At 46.4% G+C, this 23,823-nt stretch overlaps 1 protein-coding gene across 2 annotated transcripts in view; it reads left to right on the top strand.

Moving 5' to 3' along the window:
* The window catches only part of GPC3 (glypican 3), a 142,149-nt gene that overhangs the window by 43,799 nt on the left and 74,527 nt on the right, over positions 1-23,823 (top strand). For both annotated transcript variants that reach the window (XM_071442299.1, XM_071442300.1), the window contains exon 3: positions 21,892-22,586. In XM_071442299.1, the coding sequence (XP_071298400.1) occupies positions 21,892-22,586 (695 nt within the window). The remainder of the gene's footprint in view (positions 1-21,891; positions 22,587-23,823) is intronic.

A 23,823-nucleotide genomic window follows, 5' to 3' on the forward strand; every position in this document is an offset into this window, starting at 1 on the left:
GCCCTCCTCTGCCCTGTACCCACCCATTGCTGTCTTGCTCTTCTCTTGTCCTCACCTCTTTGATGAAGGCATCTTGGTGGCTCTTGTTCTGGTCCTTTGCTAACCTGAGGGTGTCCCAGGGGACAGCCAGAGGAACAGATGTGCTCTACAGCACAACAGTTCAGAAATAAAAAAAAAAAATTAAAATTGTCCCAGTGTTAGCAAGAACTGGCTAATAATTGCTGGCCTGTGGCTTTACCTTTCTCTGTTCAGCCCCTTGTGGGGGCTCTCTGATGTTGTTCCCTGTTTCTCTTGCTCTTACCAGCTGCAGGATGGAGGGTTTGGGACACAGCCCCTGCAGCTGGGACAGCTGACACATCCCCACGGCAGTTAAGTGCTGGATGTGAGGTGTTGGCTTATCTGCTTGAAGGTCCCTTTTGCAGCCAGAAGGGCATTAAAGACCTCTTGGTACAGCAACACTGAGGATCCCTTTGATCCATGAGCTCCTTGTGGAGAGCTCAGGAAGAGATTCTTACCAAGGCAGGTTTCCAGCATTCCTCTTAGCAGCTCATTAGCCTTGAGCATTCTTGGATAAAATCACCCTGGCATCTCTCCTGCAAGACTGCAAAACATTTATTTTCCAATGCAATAGATCTGCAGTTGCACCTGTAGTGTTGGGTCACTGTCCTGTTCAGGGAGTCCTAACAATAAAGCAGTGAAAGCCAACTGGATGAGTGGTGCCTGAGACCTGTATCAACACATGAGCCAGACTTCTTTTCCTCTTTTTTTTTTTTTTTTTACTAGAGCATAAAAGACACCTTTCTTATTCCTCATGGCAGAGTCTTCTGCATCGCTTCTGAATTGAGCCCTTGAGAGAGGTACAGAAACAGGGATGGGCAGAGAGGTGGGGGTGGTCTTGGGCAGGTGCACTTTGTTTTACCAGCACAGGGGAAGCAGGATGTGGAGAGGATGAGGATGCAACTGGGGCAGCATTGAGGAGATCTTCCTGCATGAGTCAGTGAGGAGGATTGGTGGCCTCTCCTGCCCTGATGCTGGCAGTCACAGGTGCCCTGTGATGGACGTGGTGGCTGCCTGGCTTGGAGCTGAGCTCTGAGTTTCATGGGCTGGCAGAGATATTGAGGATGTGTCTGAGACTTGGCTCAGCCCCAGGCAACTGTCCCAACCTGCACTTTGTGCCTTCCACACCAAGGGATTTTTATATCATCATCAGGCAGCCAGCACTCTTGCAATATGCTGTTAGTAGTTTTAATGCTATTTTATTCGTTAATAAATTCTTTTAGCTGTAACTTTAGTCTGTAATACTTTGGTGTAGGGTGCCTGGGGAGGAAAGCAAGGATCCAGAAATCCTGTGAAAGCTTTTAATAAACCATCATCCCTTCCTGCAGTGCAGTCCTGTGGGAATTAACTGCTCTGTGCACGAGTGAATTCTCTCCCAGCCTTCCATGGGTGGCATCATTTTGCCCTCAGCTGGCACAGCACATGCTTGACTGCTCTCTTGAGTGTAGTAAATGGGGCAGAACTTGTTTTCTTGGTGCTGGGGGACAGCAGTTCTGGAAAATGGACAAATCTTTTAAAAATAATGGGCTCAAGCATGTCACTAAACCCTTCCATGGTGCTGGGCTGGGCTCCTTCCTTGTCCAGGCAGTGATGACAGAGCCCTGCTGAGATGCCTGGTGCTGCTGTTCTTGTGCTGCTCAGCAGAGCTTTAACCACAAGCTGCATTGAGTTTGCAAGCAGTGGAGCCCAAACCAGTGTGCTCTGCATGAAAGGTGCCCCCACAAACCTGGGGCAGGCTCCCTGCAGGCCATTTGATGCAGCTGGCACCGTGGTGGCCCTTGCTCTGTGTCTCCACTGCTGTGTCTGTGGGATGTGTTTTGTCATTTTCCAGGGAAAGCTTTTATTTGAGGTTGAATTTTTTTTTTTTCTCTGATGGGGGAGAAATTAATTGCCTCCCTTGCTCCTCTCCTTACTGCCCTGAAGACCAGAAATAGTCAGGAACTTAATGTCCAAATGGCTTTAAAAACCAGTATCTCTAAATGTCAAGTTAATGTGCTCTGGGAACAATGTGACTCAAGGACCCCGTATGAGCATCAAATTGCATCTGCTGCCACAAGGACTTGTGGGATTCTCTGAGGCAAACACAGTGGGGAGATTGAGAGTTTATTTCAGCTTTTTTCAGTTCTTTCTTCTAAAAGTAAAGTTTTATTTTTCTCATGCCTGTCCTCACCACAAATGCAGCCTGAACCTGTCTGAGATGGCAGATTAAAAATGAAACCCTCATGAATGAGAAATGCAGCCTGCATTTTTTATGATGGCAGAAAAAGTAAACCCATTTTAAAATGTGCATATTTTTAAGAAAGTAAATGACTAAGTAGGTGAGATGTAGGTATCAATAAATATTTATTCCAAAGAAGTAATCTCTCAACAGAATTGGAAATTGTCTCATCCTTTTAGGCAATTAAAGATCAATGTTTGTTTTTCAGAGTGGAAGTAACATTTTTTCGGTTGCTTTTGGAGCGTGGCCACTGTTGAGTGAAAAGTTTCACAGCTACATGACATTTTTTTCAGAATAATTGCACTAAAAGGACAGGCTGATTTATAGGATGGATTGAAATGATCTTGAAATGCAGGGGAGGAAAAAACTCCCGGAGTGAGTGAAAACTCCCAAATGTGAAATTGTTCTCTGAAAAAGAAGTTGGAAATGGGGCTCTGTAGTCTCCAGGTGGGCAGATGGTGAGTGCTGAGGCTGGGTCACATCTACTCAACGTGTGAAATAGCCATGGAGTTTTATAAAATTGAGACAAATAATATATTCAAATAGACCAGATAAACCAATTAAATCTCTGGAAAAGATGTGAATACATATTCATGATCTCAAATACAGTTGGTCACTACATGAGTGGCTTAGGTACACCTGCTGCAAGAGCTTAAGGACCCGATCCTGGGATTTTGGGAAGAATGTTGGTGCCTCCTGAGCCTGTTTCCTGTTTGTCTTTGGAAGCCTTGGTGGTGCAGACAGTGGCATTGAGACAGCACAAGGAGCAGAGCAGTGATCACCGTGCTGAGCTGGGAAATGCTGGCTCTGACCTGCTGTGCTTGGGGGGCTTTGGTGTGGTGGGAACACCAGGTCCTTTGTGCTGAGGGGACTCTGCTGCACGAGTGGCCCTGTCCCCTTGGGCATCCTGGCCATGTCCCCCGGGTGCCCCAGGGCTGGTCCCCTCTGTGGCCAGCAGCTGGTCCTGCCTTCCTGCAGTGGTCACCCGTGCTGTTCACATGCCCCCCGAACAGAGAGAGATTCAGCTCTCTCAGGATTCTCCTGAGAGAAGCAGAGAAAAGAATGAGCAAAACAATTCTTATCTCATTTGCTGCTCCTGTGTTTGTGCCCATGTGGAACGTGTTCTGGAGATTGTTTACCCAAGGTGATTGATTGGATTCTGGTGGTGGTTTGGGTTCTTTGACCAATTGGCTCTACGTGTTTGTGTGTCAGGACTCTTGGGCAGAGTTATGGGTTTTTCTAGTTAGTTAGTGATAGTTCTTGCTAGTGTAATATAGTTATAGTATAATAAAGTAATTAATTAGCCCTCTGGTATCATGGAATTCTGGGCATCATTCTTCCTGCCCATCAGGCATTGTAGCCTGATAGTCAGCCCTGTGTGTGAGGTCACTGTGACCAAAAAATGCAGCACTTGGGTGAGGGTGGTTTCATTTTGTGGGGATAATCAGAGGGAAGAGTTTGATTTCCGCCCACCTACCTTTTACATTTGTGTCACCTCTCAAATTGTGTGCCTGTGCCTTGGCTCAATGGCTTTTTACACTGACTGCTCTAAATGCATTTTAAAGAGCTGAGGAATGCACACACAGCAAGGTCATATAAATTAATAATTATCTAAGTGCTTCTGCCCTTTTCTGCCTCCAGAAAGGAGGTGAGGAGGGGAAGAAACTTTTAACTGCCTTTTTTTTTTTTTTAAATCTCCCAAACTAGTTTCCAGGGCTGATCCTGGGCTCTGCTGTTTCAGCCACAGCCTTGGGCCCATTTGACTTCGTCACTTCACTGTCACATTGCCTGTGTTTGAGCCAGCACATGAATTTTCATTTCCAAACGTGTTTGGGTTTGTAATTCATACAGTGCAAATAGATTAATCATAAGCCATGCAGAACTTGTAATTATTAAAACTTGGAGTACAGAAGAGGTATAAATCATGACAGTGCTGCTTTCCAGCTGCCAATTAAAAATGGGAATTTAAGCTGCCTGAGCGTGGAGGGTTTAGATTGGGAAGTTTCTGTGTCTTGAAGAAGAGTTAATGAAGAAAGTGCTTGCTCATAACTTCTCATTAAGTAACAACTGGATTTATGAAATACTGGCACTAGTAGAATAATTAGGAGCTTTCTATTATTGATGAGTTGGACTCTTAAAGAGGGATGCATTATCTCAAAGAGTGCCAGCCCTGAAGCCTGTGCTGGTGCTCCAGCAGCAGCTGGAAGTGTGCCAGGACCACATGGAGCCTGCCTGGGCTGTGCTGGGTGCTGGCAAGAGGAGCACATCCTCAGCTGGGGTCCTGCTGCTGCCAGGCTGTGACCCAGTTGGGGTGGTGGGATCGGGCTGGCTGGGACAAAGTGTGGGATGGGATCCAATCCTGCTCTCCCTCAGTCACCCAGGAGTGATGCCAGGGGCAGGGCAGCACTTGCTGAGGGGTGGGAAGGTGGCACTGTGGACCATCACTGGGATACCCAGAGGAGAGGGGCCAGGAGGATACACCAGTGCCATTTTCTGCCCTTTTTTGCCCCATTCTTTGGTGATGTGTTAGTGGCACCCAGCACACCAGGGCCCCCATGGCAGCACCCTGGTGCTCTGGGCACTGCCAGAGCTGTGCCCGTGGAGCAGATATCAGGAACCACAACTGCTCCTGACTCTCAGTACCAGAGCAGAGCCCCTCTCCTTGCAGAGCCAGAGCTGGTCTCATTCTCCAGGGAAGCCTCAGCCTTCAGGCTCCACGATGGAGCTGGGCAGCCCAAGGTTCTCCATCATGGTTCCCAGGGACTGTGGGGACTTCAGGCAGCCTTGTAAGGCTGTTGTAATTTTAAAATGTTTTGATAATGTTCCCCTCAGCTTTAATGTTACACATCCCTGCCGATGTTCCTCAGTAATTGAAAGGGATATCGGGCAAATTTGATCTGTCTGCCTTTGACTTATGCTGTCCTTATCTTGGCCTTCGTGTCATTAAGAAAAAAATTGGTATTGATCTGAGACTATACCACTACATTGTGCTGCAATTTTTCTTCCTTGCTAGTAGAATATAAATCGATAAAAGGCAGCTGCTTGCAACGTGGGGCAGATATGATGCTGTCATTTATATATTGTAAATCCAATGATAGCTGATCAAATCAGTGCGTCTGCTGTTCCAAACCTGACATGATTGAATTGTCAATAAAAAGGATTTTACAGTAAAGGAAGTTCTGCTGGCGATGTAAATGCCTGGAAGCCTCACTAAGTTTGATACAAGATGAAGCAATAAGCCAAGCTATCATTATATAATTCCAACAGCCAAAATATTTGGATACTTGTGTTCTCACATGATAGTGGAGCTGGGAGGAAACCTTTTATTGAAACTTGTTTGAAGAGGAATTATTCTGAGACTGAGGAATATGGATGGCTCCTTCTGAAATGAAGGTATGTTGGTGAGGACTAAGAGAAATAGTGTGGGACTTGTTTGAACTGGAGATGTGCGGGTTCAGGTCATTAGCAGGAAGGTTATCAGTGTTTCTGTTTGCTTGGAAACAAATCTTGCAGGAAGGAATGTGATTGATTGGATGGTAAGAAGAGACTGGCTCTGCTCCTGTGTGGAGTCTTTGTGAACATGAAGCCACAATATGGTTCATGGTTTTGCCCTGGACTGCAGAGGAGACTGTTTTATGATAATCTGTTCAGGAGCCTTTTCTTGGGAGTTAGGCTGGAAGATGCTGCAGCCAGTGCAAGGTGGTGCCAAGCCATTTGAGAGCTGATGGAGTTGCTGCTGTAACTGCCCCGAGTTGATTCAATTTCTGCTACCCAAAGACCTCCCTGTACCCTGTCTCAGCCCAGCTGGAGAAGAAGTTCCAGCAGGGACAGAGGCTGCAATCTGCTCCCCTGCATCCCCCAGTGGAGTGTGCTGGAGTGGAGATGGAGGGGAAGAGGACTCAGAGAAACACATGGAAACATGCAGTAAAATCCAAGAAAAAACGTGCCTTGCCACGCTCCAGAAAGACCTTGCACATGAAACTCTTGGACACAGCCTCATGTAGTGTTTTTTTTGTGGCACCATTTGGTGAGATGTAGTGAGGTCGGATGAGGCTGTGAGATGATCCTGTAAAGTCTTGGCTGGATCCTGAGGGTATCCATGTGGATGGTCACCCATGGGAAGGGATCTGCATCCAGCAATGTGCTATTTTAAACTTGTTCATTCTCTTTGGATGCACTTTCCAAAGCTAAGTGGCCAGTAGTAATGTGAGCTTTCATTTCTCCAGATGAGCTTGGACCAGCTGCTGCCTTGTGCCAGGGTTTCCTGTGTTGGAGATGAGAGCTCAGTGTCCCTGCAGTGCTGGCTGCCCTCTGCAGCTCCTTGAGACTTTCCCCACAATCTGCTGCAGGAAACCCCATTCTCTGCCCTGCATTTCTGCTCCACTTTTTCCCTGCTTGGTAGTTACTCCTGGACCTTGCTGATGCCCGTAGCTTTTAAAGGATGTGCTAATTCAATTGCTTGTGATGGACTGTGTTCTTAATCTCTTTATTGTGTTTCACCAATTTAGCTAAATCCTAAATCCATTAGGTACTCTCAGATTGCTTTACAAGTGTCCAGAGGAGGTGTTTGCAATAAATCCAGCCTAATTCTCTCTGCAGACAGGGTTTAAAGACTTCAGACCTGGGCTGGAAGCAGAGTTTAAGACTTTCAGGCCTGGGCTGAAAGGATTGATGCAGGAGTGGTCTTGCATAGGAGCACAAAGGACAAGAAGCAATTCAGCTTCTGCTTCTTTACTTTTCTTTGGGGACTCCCAGTCCCCTTTCACAAAATACAGTGAGGAATCAAAATGTTCTGTTTGTTAAGTGAGGGTAGCAAAGCTCAGAGACAAACCCTCAACATTTCCTTTAAATGCTTTTTCTTTTTTTTTTCCTCTCCTGTGTGAGGGTCGATGTACTGGCATTGCTAAACACAAACCTGCCACTTGCAAACTCTTTTTTTGTTTTCCCCTGTTCAGTTTGTGTTGCTTTCATGCTGCTTAAGCCAACAGAAATGCTTTGTTGTAGGGCAGGAACTGTAGCTAATAATTCGTTCAGGAGCAAAGGAAATCAGCTTTTTCTCCCTACTTTTCCTTTCCCAGCTCTGGAGGCAAACCCTGGAATGTGGCTGGCTCTGGGGGTGCCATCACACCCCAGTGCTGGGGAGGGTGGGAGCCCCAGCCCCTGCAGGGGCCTGGCTCTGGTGCCACTCAGCCTGCGGGGAAAACACGCCTCAATTTCCAGGGCTGCATCTGGGAGGAATCATTTGTGGTTTGTGGCTGTTTGGAATGGCATCTTGTGCTTATATTCTGCTCATTAGGTCTGGGGATAAATGGCATGTCAGCCTGGGAAATGGGGAAGGGTAAGATGCCCATGTTTTAAAACTGGTTGGCTTTGTTAATATATAAAGGCTGGGACTCCAAGTCAGGGTAGGGTTAGACTGATGCTCTGGAAAGAAAAGGAGTAAAAATGCTCAGGGGTTTTATGGCACTGTACCTTAAGCCAGTCAGTCTTTGGGAGATTTGGGTATATTTTTGTTTTAGCAGGGAAGTAAAGATTAGGATGGAACATGAGCATCTTCATAGGAAAGATGAATTTGCAAAATGTTTTGCTGTCTCACTTGAGTGGAAGCATGTGGTTTTCAGTTCCCATAACCTCGAGGCATTACCAAATCATGATTAAAGCCCTAAGAACAATGTGATCGGCATTAAAATTGGTAAGTTTGAAAAATGATACACTGTGAGGTTTTCCTTAATTTACTTTCCTTGTCTGCCAGCACTACAGGTCACAGTTTCAAGCTTTTCCCACAGCAGCAAGGGCTAGATTGTTTTGGTTTTTAATTGTAAACTGAGGTCTTTATTTAATCTGCTCTGTCCAAAGCTGGGGCTGGCAGAAAACAACAGATTGTGCAAGCTCTGAGAGCAATTCCAGTGGTTGGGAATAGATTCAGCCTTTGTCAAAAGTGAAACTTTGCTACAAATGTCACTTATTGAAGTGGGGAGTGTGCCAGTTGAAACCCACGTGGTATTTATATCCCTTAAATGATAAGGTATGAAAATATTCACCTTGCAAAAGGCAGTTGTTCTCATTAAAGGTCGGTTTAATAGCTGTCTCTATTTGGTCATTTTGGGGAGGAAAAATACACTATTGACTGTATACACAAATTGGATGATAATTTAGGTAGTGCTTGATGATGGCAAATCAGGAGCTCAGCAGAGACGTAGATGACACTTGCAGCATTTTATATTGTTACCCTTTTTTTTTTAAGTGGTTGATTCATTCATGTGCAATTAAAAACGCCCATTGCAGACTTTATGGAGACTGCACATAAAATACAGAGGCTTAGTAGGGTATTAGAGATTCATCTGGGTGCCTGGAATACAGAGGATCTTTGCTTAGGCTTGTCTAAGTGGTCTTTGTTTAACTGATAGCTGCTAACTTTGTTTAACTGATAACACATGTTGTGCTGTTACTGGTGTTGACCTTTTCCCAGTTAAACAGGCTTAAAATGAAAGTGTTTATGGGGAGATTCTGCAGCCCTGGCGTCCATGGACTCTTTGTCTGGGCAGAGGGGGGTTGGTGTCTGGGGCAGTTCAGCAGAGAGCTGCATGTTTGCACATTTTAAAGGTTTTTAACACACTCCCTGCACAGCCACCCTGGGCAGGAGCTGCTTTTTCCATTGCCAGTTTGAGCTTTGCCACTGTGGTTTCATTACACTCTGGGTTTCTTGAGCACGTAAAACGCTGTCAAATTGGTAACAGGAGGAGGAGGAGGAGGGAGGTTTGCAGTTCAGCCCCGGGCTCAGCAGTAGCAGGGAAATCAAAGGAGTGTTTCCTGCCCCACTCTGGAGCCTTTAGAAAGGCTGGTCTGTGTCTGCTCTGAGCTGCTGCTCCTGCACGTCAGGAAGAGCTTTTCCAAAATCTATCACAGTGAATGGACTGAATTTCAAGAGAAATGTCAGCAGTGGAGTGAGTCTGTCCCATCTGATCGCTGGCAGCTTCTCACTGAGCCATGGACTGAGCCTCCATGAGCCTGCTGAGAGCCTGTCTCAGCTCTGTTCACCTGCTCTCAGCTGCCTTGGAGTTCCAGGGAATCTGTGAAGTGTTTGTGGTGGAAAAGCACATGGGGAGGGTATCCACGGTGTTGCAACGTGACTGTGCTTAAGGTTTTACCAGGAATGCTTTTTGGGATGCAGGGATGCTGTAGAGAATTGTTCCCTTCTGCTGCCTCCAGCTCCTTCCCAGCCTCCAAAGGTCCCTCTGTTGAGGGCTCAGGGTATTCCTGGATGGAAGGTCAGGGTATTCCTGACTGCCCATCAGCTGTGGCCAAACTGCCCTTGTGCTTTGCTCTTGTTGTCCTGGCTCAGGATAAGGCTGTTCTAGGGGACCTTCCAGGGTCTTTGGTGAAAAGCTGAAAACCTTGGAGAAGAGCAAGAATGTTTATAGAGTGCTGTTTATTTCAAATAGGAAAATGGATTTTGATATAAATGCAGGATACTGTCTGCAAAGAGGATGTTCACCTCTCTTTGCCCATGTTGAGAACTACATTTTTTTTCCTGATGCCAGACACAAGCATACAGGACTCCCTTCTCTCTTCCCAAGGATCTTTTCCATTCCATGGTGCTGCATGGTGCTGGAGCTCAGCTTGTCTTGGGCAAGGGAGGTTTGCACTCAGATCACAGAATCATTAAGGTCTGAAAAGACTTGAGGATCATTGAGCTCAGCTATGAACCCAACACCTCTGTGTCCATCACTAAACCACGTCCCCAGGTGAAATGTCCATGCATCTTTTGAACACTTCAGGGATGATGGCTCCACCACTTCCCACAAGCAGCAAATGCTCAATTCAGAGAGTGGAAAATGGGTTTGCTCTGCTTTTTCGTTTCTAGAGGCTGTTAAAACTCCCACTATTTTGTTATCAAAAGGGATCCATCTCTTATGTGCTTGAGCCGGTCAGTTAAGTGCAAACATCACAGGAAATGAAATTTTTGGTTCTTAACAAGAAGTGAAAGAAAAAATGGTTTTTCAAAGGGAAATGTTCTTCTGGCAGGAGCAGTGGTAGGCTTGGGGTAGGGGGTAGGTGGTTGTCTTTGGATCAGAATTCTCTGTATTTGAACCTGAGCTCTTTTCCCCCTTGGTTTTTCTCCATGAATATTAAAAAAAACCCAGGTGTTGATTCCCAAAGCTACTCAGTAATTATACCTAAATTGTTATAACCTCTCAAATAGGTCAGTGCTTCCACTGGAAGAGAAGGTTATGGATGGGAGGGGAAGCAATGTGAAGGTTTAGAAAAAGGAATAAGCATTTTCTTATTCAGTGGAGGATATCTGTAGAGGGAAGTGTGCAAGCAGTTACTCAAAGGCTCACTAAGACATTAAACACCTGCAGAGGGGCCATTTTGGACAGGCCATGCTGCAGTATGTCTTTGAAATGACCCTCATGGGCTCTGCCCTCCCTGTCCAGCAATAAACTAATTTTCAGGACTAATGGTAAAATTCTGCAAGGCATGAATTCCCAACTTAAATAGATTTACAGTGAGTTCATAGATCTTCCAGCATATCTCTTGCAACCTATTTGTGGTGGCATCATTTTAACACACACGGTAATTGAAAAAATTGTCAGGATTTACAGTCTTTTCTGACCTGTGTTTATCATACCCAGGAAAGACTCCATAATAGACATAACATTTGGGGTATGGACATAGACCTTGTGTGGAAGTGTTCACACAGAAGGTCTCTCTGCGTGGTAACTTCTCCTTGGGAAAAAGGGGATTTTGGAATAATGAGCAGCTAATACTTAACAAATTCCACCATCATGTGCCAAGAGTTGCAGAACAGACAAGTCAGAACAGTGTAATGATGAAGATGAACCTTCAGCTTTGGAGGCAATATATTCTATGTTGGTTTCCACGTGCAGCCTTTGAAACACCTGATCTTTATTTTGAGAGGACTGTGATGAAAGTATCCTTTGGAGAAGCTGTTTGTTCTTTTCCCAGGCATATTTGTCCTTGCTCCTTTTGTTATAATTATTTATAAATCAAAAGTTGTATTGATCTGGAGATTATGTGTTAAACCATGTCTGAGCACTGGTTGCTCTATTACTGAGAAAAGCAGCTGCCATAAAACTTTTGGTAAATTTATCGATCGATACTCTCCATGTTCCTCTGCAGAAAAAGAGCAAGCTGAATTTTAATTTACTGGGAATGCAGCTGAACACGTGGCCCCCGTGGGGCAAGGGATTTAAGCCTGTGAGGAACTTTCCAGAGATGAATAGTGCCATTACTTTGCAGGGGATTATTCATGTTCTTGAAGGAAAGCCTCTCTGGAGCAGGCAGTGGAGCCTCCGATCGATTCCTGGCAGCTGTGGTTGTGAGTCTTGCTCTTGAGAGCCAAATTATCATCTCGTGCTTCTGTTACAATGGTTGCCTTGCTCTCACAGGGGGGAATAAGGAGATGATAAAACATCTTCCTTGTAAAATGAGTGTTAATCAAACCAGGGCTTTGAGCCAGGACTAGCAGGATGCAGGAGCCACGTGGGATGCTGGGTATGGACCAGCCATGGGCTCAGCTGGTGCCACCAGGACATGATGTCCCCTCCTTCTGCTTCCTCCCTGGGCTGGGACCTGCCCATGCACCAACTTAGGAAACAAAATCAAAACCAATCAAACAAAGAGAACCCACAAAAAAACCACCCCAAACTGACAACCCCCTGAGAAAACCAAGCAAACAAGCCCTGCTCAAACAAACAAAGACAACCCACAAAAAACCCAACCCCGAAAATCCATCAAACACACAAAACAGTTTTCATCCAAACAACCTCCCCCCAGCAAAACCACCAGTGATTTGGGGGGCTCCACTCAAGGTACAACAGAGGAAGGAAGAGAAGAAGTGAGTCTGGTGTTTGGAAAGTGCTAAAGCTGGAAACTGGGGCAATCATTAGGTCTTCCTTTTTTTTTTTGGTTTTTTAAAGGATGGAAATAGTGCCTGGGGTTTGTGTGCCTGGCATGCCCTGGGTCCTGTTACAGGGGTGCTGCTGTGGCTGGGGTGTCCCGTGTCAGCCCCTGTGGTGTTTCAGACAGGAGAGAGGGGTGGGTACCCTGCTCCCTCTGGAGCAAGATGCTGCTAAAATATTCTGCATTTCCTCAGTGGTCAGGTGCTGCCAGGGAGCATTGGAGTGGATGGTTGTGCCTGTGCTCCTGAGGTGATCCACGGTCTTAGGACCATGTTGGAAACCTCTGTCTTTCTCTGAGGTGTCTTGAGACAAAACCAGCTTGAAAATCACTGAATTGCTTTTCAGAACTTGAACATTGTTCTGTGTCTTGAAAACTCCTTAGGGGGAAGACATAAACCGATGTTGGTTGCTGTATGTTACTGAGTAAATGGGTTTCCCAAGATCTGCCAGCACAGGTAGGAAACTGATAACAGAAATAAAGGGGCTGGAGTGACTAAAGAATGGTCAACAGGTGCCCTGATAGAAGTGCAAGTCCTATGTGTGACTGTAGGGATCAAGAACTGATCTTCTGCCATTTGCTTTTCATCAGACTGTTGAGATAACTTTAAAGAGAATTTGGCCAGGAGAGATTATTAAGGAAGGAATTTGCTGCTTAAATAAATAGTCTGCTCTCCATTGTTGGAGACTTAACAGGCTGATAAAAGCCCTCTGGAATGAAAGGGAGCCTGGAAAGCCAGTCTCAGATCTGCCTTGCTCTAAAGTTACTGAGACCAATGCACTTCCAAAGAATTTTTTTTACTTTTTGAGTACAAGCTCAGTTTGAGCTGGTGGCTTCCTTTATCTTCATGTATTCTGATGAATAAAGGAATTTGCTAGGTTTGCAATTTTTTTTCAGAAGTTGCTTATAACTTTTAGTTTAAAATAAATAGAAGAATTATGCAAACTAGTGTCCTGGTCTTTAGAAATGCTTGGATTATAAATTTGGGTGGGAGTGCATGAAATCATATGCCCTCTGCTTGATATGTGTGGTTTGTCATTCATCTTTGAAGAGGTATGCTGCTTTTTTGATATCCTGATAACCCCATTAGGTGGATGTTGCAGCCTCCAATTAGTAAAATAAGGCTGTATGGGTGACCAAGTGATGGGGTGTTATTGGTCTTTTTGTGGTTGTTGTTGTTTTGTTTGGTTTGTTTTGTTGGGGTATTTTTGTTTTTTGTTTGGTTTTGTGTGTTTTTATTTTGGTTTTGGGGGGAGGGAATGTGCTTTGTGTTTAAAAACAAAACCAAAACAATCCTAGATGTGCTTTTGCAGTGGTAAAATGCTTGGGTCTGTGATATCTGCTCAGTTACCCAGGGCAGAGAGGTCTTTTCCCCAAGGTTTTTGTAGCTATTCCTGCTGCACTAGGCTGTGCTCCCTGGCTGAGCACCTGCCTTGAAATCAGTGTTGTAGATATGGAGTCTGTTTGTCTCTGCAGCAAACTGGAGAGGTAAGAGAGACTAGGAGCAAAGAAATGAAGTATTTGGGATTAAACAACCAGGGAAGGTGAACTTGAACCCTGAGCCTTATGTGGGTTTCAGCATCAGGATGGAGGCATGGGTGGCATGGAGAGAAGTTTATCTTTCTCTCATCTGGCAGTTACAGCACAACCTTTACCTCCACCACAGAGACCTTTCAGCTGCAGAAGCCTCTTGCATCCTCCCCCTCAAATTTTCCAGCTTGTGCTCCCAGGGCTTGATTTGAGCTTGCTTCTCCTGCTTATTCCTCTTGCCCTTTGATTTTGATAAAGAATCATGTTCACCCACCGCTTGCACCAGCTTTGACTGTTTGCATTTTTAACTTTGTCTGTATTAAATTTTCAGGAATCTGTTAAGCGTTCGCACATCTGTCATGGCATGAAGCGTTATCTTTCTTGATGCTGGGGAAAACAAATTACACAATGGATGTGCAACCAATATTTAATGAAAAACTCCAGCAAACATGATGCCCCAGAAAAGATTTTACTGCAGAGTCATTCTTGTGAGGTGTTTGCTGTGAGATTTTTTTGGGGTGTTTTTTTAGCTTTCACTCAGAATGTGGGTTCCCTGTGTCGACTTGGGTACTCCCAAGGGATCTCTCAAAGCATCCTGGTGCCCCCTCAATAAAATATTATTTGTCTGTTGTCCATTCCAGCACCCTGACCCTGCCTTTTGCTGTCTTGCCTTGTGGATGGCAGTGTGGGGTACAGAGCAGGGTCTGGTCCAGGTGAGGGCTGGCTGGACATGGGGAGCTGTGGGCACCAGCATTTCTTGTTTCCTTGCTTCTGGGCTGGTAGCAGCTTGTGTTGGTGAGCTCTGCAGTTTGCATTAACAAAGTTTTTGTGTGCAGGATATAAATATTAAGTGGGAGAAGCACAGTGTGACTAATTGTGTAACAGTTGGACTGTTACCTGGACTGGAACAGGAGCGTTTTCAGGGCAGTTTGAGAGGGTATAATGAGATGGATTGTGCAGTATTTTTATTAGTAACTTCAGAGAGTCTATTTCAAACTGCCAGGGCACTATGTAAGCTGAACAATTAAACATAAATGGCTTTGGAGCCTAGTGGTTTGATAGAAAGACATAATTAGGAGAAGATGCTTTTCTGATAAAAGCATAAGGATTTAGCATTGGCTGGTGAGCAACACTGGCTTGGAAGCTTTGGCTCCTGTGGTAGTGAAGGCAGTGGGCATGGAGCTGGAAAAAGCCCTGTCTCATTTAAAGATGGGACCTTTGCCCTCTTGGGCTGGTGGTGATGGAGCAAAGGTAGAAAGTGCAAACCTTGATGGCTTAAAATTAAGACAGAATAACGGGATTGTTCTACTTTTTGTTACTAATGCTTTGAAGCTAATCTCATAAGCTTGGGAGCTCAAGACCATAATTTTTATGGTGACAATATTGTAAAAGTAATCAAAAAAGCTGTGTCGTAGTTGGAAAAAAAGCATTTCCTAAGCTTTATACCCAAATGTGCTCAGTGAAACAATCTCTGTAAGAGCAGCAGTGGCACCATCTGATGGGTTCTGTAATGCCATAGACAAAAGTAATTATACTGCTTAGAAGAGCTTTTGTCTCCAGATAATGTTGTTAAAAACTTGCAGTGTGGTGTAAATCATAACAGAACAAATCTGGAGGCTGCTCTTATTGCTGCCAGGGGAAATTCTCTTAGATTTTGTTTCCTTTCTGCTCAATATATTGCAAACCTTTTCCAAGTTGGTAAATAAATATTACCTGCTGTTTGAAAAATGACTTGGGGTTCATCTCACCAGTAGTGCCTGTGGCTGCCAGGCCATTATTGCAAACAGTTGTTCCTCTCTTGGTGAGCTCTGCTGTGTTTTGGGAACACAGGCTGTTGTGATGGGGCTGAAGTTGTCTGATTCATTGGAGATATTAAAGAAGCATTTCCTTTTTTTTAGAGCTCACTCACATGAGGATTCCTCCGGCTTCTTTTGCCACTTCTGAGCAGTGTCACAGCAAGAGCCAAGTCAGAAAATACTTGGTTGAGCTTACAATCACCCAAACTTTTAGCATTTCCTAAATGAACATTTGAATTCCAGTCCGTGAAGGCTGGTAGTGGTTTTAGGGGCTGAGCAGCTTTGGCTTTTAGAGGTAAGGGGTGTTTAGAGGTTTGGGAACCTTGGGCCTGCAGGAAATGCAGTGATTGCATTGGGAACAGATTAATGAACTGATTAATTTTCCAATGTCCTGCTTGGACACCAATGCTTTTGTCTCAGGGTGAAAATGATTCCTTGGGCTGAGAGATTCCAGTGCCAAGCTGGAAGTGTCCTGAGAAGCAAAGGGAGAAGTTTTGCCCTCAGCAGGGAAGTGCCAGAGATCAGGTGGAGCCAAGGCAGGAGAAGCCTGCCCAGACCAGAGGCTCTCTGACCCCTGCAGTCATTGCTGTGCCTTGTGCAGAGTTTGGTGTCAGGCCCTGTGAGCAGGGACCCTGCAGGGACAGGCCTGGGGAGCAAACCCAGGGTCATGAGGAGAGCCTTGAAGCCTAAAAGAGGGACTTCAGCAAATGCTCTGAGCTCCAGGAGCTGGGTCACTTGCTGTAGTTGCATCATGGATGAGGTTCATTGTGGGAGGAGGAGCACATTTGTACCTAAAAGGCATGTAAAGGGCATTTTGTGGAGCTGGTAAGATTTGAAAATGGTCCCATGTGCAGGACAGGGATTCACTGTGTGCCACATTTGCAGCCTGTAGTGCCCCAAGCAACAGCATCCTGGGGAATGTGCAGGAAATCACAAAATGTATCCTCATCTGTGGAGGGAAATTCAGCTGACTGCCAGTGATCCTTGTTGACCTCAAGGGAAGTTTCTGCTGCATGGAAATCAGTTTTCTGTTCATTTTACAGTTTGGAGTAGTGCAGAGGGTTCACCACTCTGCCACAAACTCCTGGAGGAGATGGCTCTGGAGTTTTCCGAGGGCATATGGTGACACCGTGACCTTGTCTAGAATTACCTGCCTGGTTTTCTTCCCTCAAAAAACCCTAAGCCTTGCTTTTACTGGCTCTTGGTAGTGGAATAACAAAGGTTGTAGTTCCTCTACTGTGAAGAGATATCTTGGTGGTCAAGATATGTGTGGGGAGACAAGTTTCTAAGCAAACAGTCCTTTGCAGAAGTGCAAATGGGAGTTGTGAGCTCAGCTCCCCAGACTCAGTGGGAGTAGCCATGGTGGGGGCCTCCCTGCTCAGAGAGAGTTCATGATTGCAGGATTCATGTGTCCAGATGTCAAGGAACAGGAGAATCAGTGTTGTAGGTGCAGTTCTAATGCCTTGGTACTCATGTGCTATGGGGTGCATGGGTCACAGAGTCCTGCACCTCCACCTTTGCTCCCTTCCCAGCTGCCCATGGACGGTGCAGCAGTTTTTGCTGTGCAGCCCCTTCACCTCTGCTGAGCCTTTGCCAAAGAGGACTTGATTGCAGTGCTGTGTGACACCCAGAGGAGGACAGCTGTCCCTGTTGGAAGCTTGTCTTTACAGCAAAACCAGAGCAGCACATTACTGGAGGAGCAGCATGAAGCCTGTGGCATGTCCTGGCGCCCAGCTGCCACAGTGGACCCTGCTGTCCCTCCTCCCAGAGGTCACAGTGCCATGTGGAGGTGGCTCTGCTGCTCTTTGGTGAGCTGGCATGGGAGCCAGAAGGAGGACAGACCTTGTTTCACCTTTCTAAACACCTTCAGCTGCCTGTGAAGCAGCACTTGCTGAGCTTGGAGTTGGAGGTGCATTGCTGTAGCTGCCCTCAGGTTTTGGCTCTCCCCTCTCCAGTGGGATGCTGGATGGGAATGGCTTGCTGGGGTCACCTGTACCGGCTCCTTGTGGCTCAGACAACTGCATCACATAATCTCTTAAATAAACCCATCAAGTGGCAGGCTGGGCTGGAGCTCCTGCAGCCTGGGGCAGCCAGCAGGTTAATCCAGAGCTCCTCCGACCCCGCCGCCGACCCCTTTGAAGTTTGCTGCAGCTTAAGAGCCAACGTGCTTTCTCAGGAAAGCTGGCATTTTTACTAAGCAGCAGACTCTTATTATCTGGGCTGAGAACACAGTGATTTCCTTCTCCTGCCAGTAATCCCCACTCAGGGCACTGTTATGCTCTTTTACAATTTATTTTCTCTAATTGCCGGTTTGCAGCGGCCACGCAGCTCTCCCTGGGCTGTGTTCTGGGGAATTTTTGCACTTTGAAAGGAGCTTAGTCCTTCCCTTCTGGCTGCTGGAATCAGGCAGCAATTCCTCTCCAGGTACTTCAGCAAGAGTCCAGCCTGAAAAATAAGTAATAGCCTGTGCTTTTCAACTAGTGTCTGATATCTGTGGTCTAGAGTAGGTTCTGCTGTTTCAGTCATCCTTTGGGAGTCCTGATAAACTGCCCTTGACCGAGGCAGTCAAGATGTGCAGCACCAGGGCACCAGAGCTGGGCTGGTGATGATGCTCTGGCTCCCATCCTGCAAGTGCTGCCTTGGTTTCTCTTTCCTGGACAGGTGTCTAAGCCACAAGCAGACAGTTTCTCCAAGAGAAATACTGTGGGAGACTGTGCCAAAGTCTTTGCTAAAGTTCAGGTAGACAACATCCCCAGCCTTTCTTTGATCCACCAAGCTGCTCACCTTATCATAGGAGGAGATGAGATTGGTCAAGCAGGACCATGACCCTGTGTGGACTGGGCCTGATGCCCTGGCTGTCTTGTACATGCCATGTGATGGCACTCAAGGTGATCCCACCCCCCCAGGTCCTGTCACATTTGCCAGCCCCAGTCACTTGGGACCTCTCTGGGTAACCAGGACTGCTGATAAATGATGGACAGTGACCTTGTGAGTTCTTCTGCCTGCTCCCTCAATACCCTTGGGTGGATCCCATCCAGCCCTGTTGGTGTGTATCTGAGTGGTGTAGCAGAGGCCTGACCATTTTCTCACAGATCATGGGGACTTTGTTGTACTCCCCATCCCTGTTTTCCAGCTCAGGGTGCTGGGTAGTTGGAGAACTGGATTTACTAAAGACTGAGGCCAAGAAGGTGTTAAGTACATCTGCCTTTTCCTCATCCTTTGTCCCTGTGTTTCTCCCTGCATCCACTAAAGGATGGAAATTATCCTGAGCCTTTCTTTTGTTGCTAATGTGTTTAAAGGAACATGTCTTATACTCTGCTGTGTGTGCATCTGTGTGTGTACTCTACACAGGGATGGAGATTGTAAAATGTGAGCCCTGCTCAGCTGTGCAGTGCTTTTGCCTGCTGAAGTTGGGGGCAAATCTGATGCTTTGCATTGTATTCACACTGCTTCAGCCAGACCTGCAAAACAGCTGCCTTAAATGGCAGCTTTTGAAAATATCCTTGGGAAAAAAAAATTGAAGAGAGAAAAGATTGAAACTCATTGCTGGAAGATAATTCAATAATGCCATGTTATGAGTGGGGCAGATTTTACCAGCAGCAAATCCAGGCTGTGGGTTTTTATGGGGGATCAGACGCCTGTGTCACGTCTATAATGCTCTGTCCCCCTGTGTCCCTGTGAGGTTCCCTCGTGGGAGCACAGGGGACTGACCCTCAAAGTTTCCCCCCCTTTGAAGTGCTCAGAGCCTGGCTGAGGGTCACTGCAGCTGCTGGCAGCTGGGGATTTAGAATTTCTGCAGCCAGCGCTTTCCGAGGAATATTTCAGAATAAGCAACTGCTGTGGGAGTTGGGTGGGAGAGATTTTGGATGTGTAAGACTTCTTTTTTACAAAGTTTTATTATTTCTTGCATCTATTAATAGGGCAGCAGGAGTCTCCATATGCCTTTATAGTCCCTGTTGTGCTTTCTAATGGATATATGCAAAAGCTCCCAGGCGCATAAAACAGACAGTCTCAGCCAGTTATTACGATAAAAATTATGTGCATGTCATGACCTTTAAAGCAGTGGGACTGTGTGTGCATGCTCTTCTGATGCACCACTGTTCTCCATTCCTTTCTGAAGCCCTTCTCGCCCTAGGAGGTTTGCATAGGAGCTTGGAATATTTTTCTAATCAGCGAAGAGTCTTTTGGCTCTGATGATAACTGGCAAAGCACAGAGGAGCGAGAAAATGGAAAAGTGGTGACTTTTTCTAAAGGGAACTAACAGAGAAGAGGGTAAAGGCGAATGGTGAGGCACAGCATGAAAATCCTGGCACCGTCTCCACTGCTGTCAAAAAAACCCCACTGGTCCAAAATGTTCTTTGTGCTTTTTGAGGCAAAAGCTATTTTGGTGTCCTTGAGAATAAAGAGGGGGGGAAAAAGTTTTGTAATCCATATGTCCCCTTTAAAAAGACTTTTTTTGTTGTTTTAAAACTTTTAATAGTAGAACCGGCATTTCATATAGTGCAATAGTGCAAGTGCTCTGCTTGCAGAGCCCAGTCTGTGTCACACTTGCTGCTGTGTTGCCTGGAGAGCTTTGCCATCCTCTGTCTGGGGGTGAGCAGCAGGATGCTGCTGTCATGGCAGGGAGAGAGGGGCTCTGTGTCCCTGCACCACTGCATCCCAAGCCTGTGCCTGTGCTGTGAGGAAGGAAGGATTGCTGTCCCCTGGGAACACAGATCTTGGCTTGCTGGGACAGTCCTGGTGTGAGTGTCTGGAGCTGTGGACAAAATGCTTCAGCACCATGCCTGGGAGCTGTGCAGGCACCACATGGGGTGGAGACACTGTTTGCAGAAGTGTATCAGTAATTTCCACTCTGATCACTGCTTACACCACAGCTTTCTGCATGCTGGGGTGGGTGCAGCACCTTGTCCTTCCAGGCATCCCTGAATAGGCTGCACCCAGGAAGAAAGAGCTGGAAGTCCTGGAGACGTGATGGTCTTGAAAGCTCTTGAGTAAGCCAGAGGTTATGCAGGACAAGCAGCAAGGCCCAGCATTGCTTGTGAGAGTGCTGATACTGAGCCCCTGTGGAGATGTGTCAGGCCATGCTCAGCTGCGTTCCGGCCTTAACAAATGGGGGAGATAACTCTTACGGCTTTAAAAATTAAACATTCCCTTTAATTATTGAACGTGAATAATTTTCATGCAAATTGAGCCAGGATGTGTGTTTCCAGAATGACAGAGTTGAGAGCAGTTACATGGTGGGGTGTCAGTGACCTGTGAACTGAAAGGCTGTTCATTAATTTTAGCATTTTATGAATAGTACCCTGGAGGGTGGGACACAGGCTGGTAGAGCAAAGCTGGCCAAAGGAAAAGACTTTTCTTTGCACTGATGGCCTCTCCTTCTGATGCTTTAAGATGCAAACTGTTGTGTGTGTCTTAGGTATGTTGTCCTTCTATAATGGAGCATGGATATTTGGGAAGCCTCCTGATGAGGAGGGCTATAATTAAAGGAATAACTGTGCAGTGACTGTGGGGGCTTCCCTGCTCACCTTGTGGAGGAGATGTGGGCTGAAAGTCCTAAAGTTTTTTTGAAGGTAGAGATGGGAAAATGTGTTGTGGTTTTTCCTAGCAAAATGACAGTCTCTGTCTAAACCTTGAGTTTTATGGGACAGCCTGATGTGTATGACAGTGTTCCTGGCTGGGCAGCCACAGGTGGACATGGCACCACTGGCTCTCAGCATCCTTTGGACAATGGAGCAGCTCCCATCCAGGGCAGATGAAACATTGGATCTGCAGCTGAAGTGAGCCTGGTGCATTTGGGAAAACTGCAGCACTGTGGGGGCTTTTCCAGTGGCTTTGAGGACACTTGGTGCAGGGTACCTGCTGGGGGGAGAGTCAGGATATTGTCTGTGATTAAACTCCTATAAATATTTTCCTTTTCATAATGGAATGTCAGCATTTACTGTTTCCTAATTTTAAGCACTGTACAGTTTGTCAAACATTTATCTCTGCCTTAAATTAAGTCTGGAGATAGAATTCCTGTTAATTTCAAATCAATATGAAAGGGGGGAGAGAAAGAAATTGCAGTCTAGCCCTTTTCTTGAATCAATATTTTCTTTAAAAGCTGAAATGTTAACTAGATCATAGGGGTTTTTTTTTGCCATTTTGAAATGTAGCTTCTGCTTAAAGAATTTATGCATTTCCCCTGGAAGTTGCTGATGCTGGTGTTTTGCAGCAGGCACGGCTGCCAGCAGGTGTTTGACCCAAGGCAGGCAGGATGGGGCCAGCCCTGGCAGCAGTGATGTGGTGGAACATTATCCTCCCTGTTTCTGGGCTCACCATCTCTTAGTAACATTTTGTTGTTGTTGTTATTGTTCTGTTTTGCAGAAGCCTTCGAAATTGTCGTGCGGCACGCAAGAAACTTCACCAACAGCATGTTCAGGACCTACTACCAGAGCATGGGGCCCAGGGCTCTTAAATTTGTTGGAGAACTTTTTACTGACATCTCGCTGTACATACTGGGCTCTGACATCAGTGTCAATGACATGATAAATGAATTTTTTGACAGTTTGTTCCCTTTGGTTTACTCTCACTTGATTAACCCCGGCTTCCCTGATCCCTCTGAGGAAATGACCGAGTGCCTGCGGGCGGCCAGGAGAGACCTCAAAGTCTTTGGGAACCACCCCAAAACGATGATGACGCAGGTGTCCAAGTCCCTGCAGGCCACACGAGTCTTTCTGCAGGCTCTGAACCTGGGCATCGAGGTGATAAACACCACTGACCACCTCAAGTTCAGCAAGGACTGCGGGCGGGCGCTGCTGAGGATGTGGTACTGCTCCCACTGCCAGGGGCTGCTCCTGGCCAAGCCCTGTGCCGGCTTCTGTGGGCTGGTGATGCAGGGGTGCCTGGCAGGTGTCCTGGAGATCCAGAACCTCTGGAAGGAGTACATCCAGGCTCTGGAGGGGCTGACCAGAGGCATGCATGGCATCTATGACATGGAGCACGTCCTGCTGAGCCTGTTCTCCGTGGTGCGCGACGCCGTCGTCCACGCGCAGAAGAACGAAGGGAAGCTCTCGACAGCTGTGAGTAGCTCTCTGCAGGTCCCCAGGCTCTCTTGTACACAAACTGTGTTGAAACCAAGCTGTTCCTTTCCTCCTGCCAGCAAACCCCAAATGGCTCCAATTACCAACCCCTTCTCATCCCTTTCTGATATTCCAGAAAACTTTTGGTAGCGTTTGAAGCTGGTGTTTGCAGGGCCTGGGTTTGCATTAAGGGCTTTGCCTCTTTTCAGGTTTGTCAGAGCAGAAGGGTCTGGACTTAGCCTAGGGTGTGAGGTTGGGAGCTGAGATGTCCCAGCATCTTCAGTTTTCTCTGAGTGCTGTGCTTGCCCTGGGTAGCTCTGAAAGGCTGGTCCTGCTCTCTAGGTGTCTCCTGCCTCCTTTAACATCACAAAAATGTTCCTCCAAATAGATGCCAGGCAAAGGCATGTGCTGTAGCATCCCCTGATTTACCAAAGAAGAGCTGATTCTCCATCTTTTAGTAACTCATTCCAGTTTTGGGCTGCATTTAATGAGATTACTTCTTATTTTTACTTGACTCTTTAAAAACACATTTCAAGAATTTCTCAGCCTCCTGAGAAGCTGAGGCTGTCTTGCTCTGAAAATCCTGCTGCTCCATTTGAACACCAAGGACAAATGTACTGTGATACTGTGATGCTTGTTCTGCAGAGATTTTTCTTGAGACACAACTGAGCTGCTCTGTGTAGGTGGGAAAGAGTTAGAGATGGGGCAAAGGTGTAGTAGTGTTGTAATAGTTTGCTTAAAACCAAAGATGATTAAAATCTGACACTGTTTCCCTGTTATCTGCTTGTTCCTGCCATTCTTGACTCCTGTTTACAAAAGAGCTGTGTTTATGTAGGTCACTGTACTACTTGCACTGTAAGTAACTCTTATCTTTTTTGGGGGGTACCATGGAAATGGATCAGCTTATGGGCTTTGAGCTGTGTGGCACTAAGCCAGCAGCACTCTGTGCTGGCTTTGCTCTGCCACCCCACTTGTGCAGGCTGTGGAACATCGTGGTGGCACTCGGGTGGGTTCCCAGCCCAGGAAGTTTGGCTCACATGGAGCAAGCTTTCTCCACTGCTTGGAAGGGGTTTAGGGACCAAATTACACTGAGCTGGATTGCTCTTGGCTTGCAGGGACCAGGAGGAGGCTGTGGCTGGGTGTTGGGCAGATGGCCCCAGACAGGACTTGTGGGCAGCATGTTAAGCTCGAGGGCACAGTGCAGGACATTGGTTTTAACCTGCCTTTCTGCAGAAAA

This window comes from Agelaius tricolor, unplaced genomic scaffold (assembly GCF_023055355.1).
Source record: "Agelaius tricolor isolate 1412-34295 unplaced genomic scaffold, bAgeTri1.0.p SCAF_17, whole genome shotgun sequence".
NCBI classification, from domain to species: domain Eukaryota; kingdom Metazoa; phylum Chordata; class Aves; order Passeriformes; family Icteridae; genus Agelaius; species Agelaius tricolor.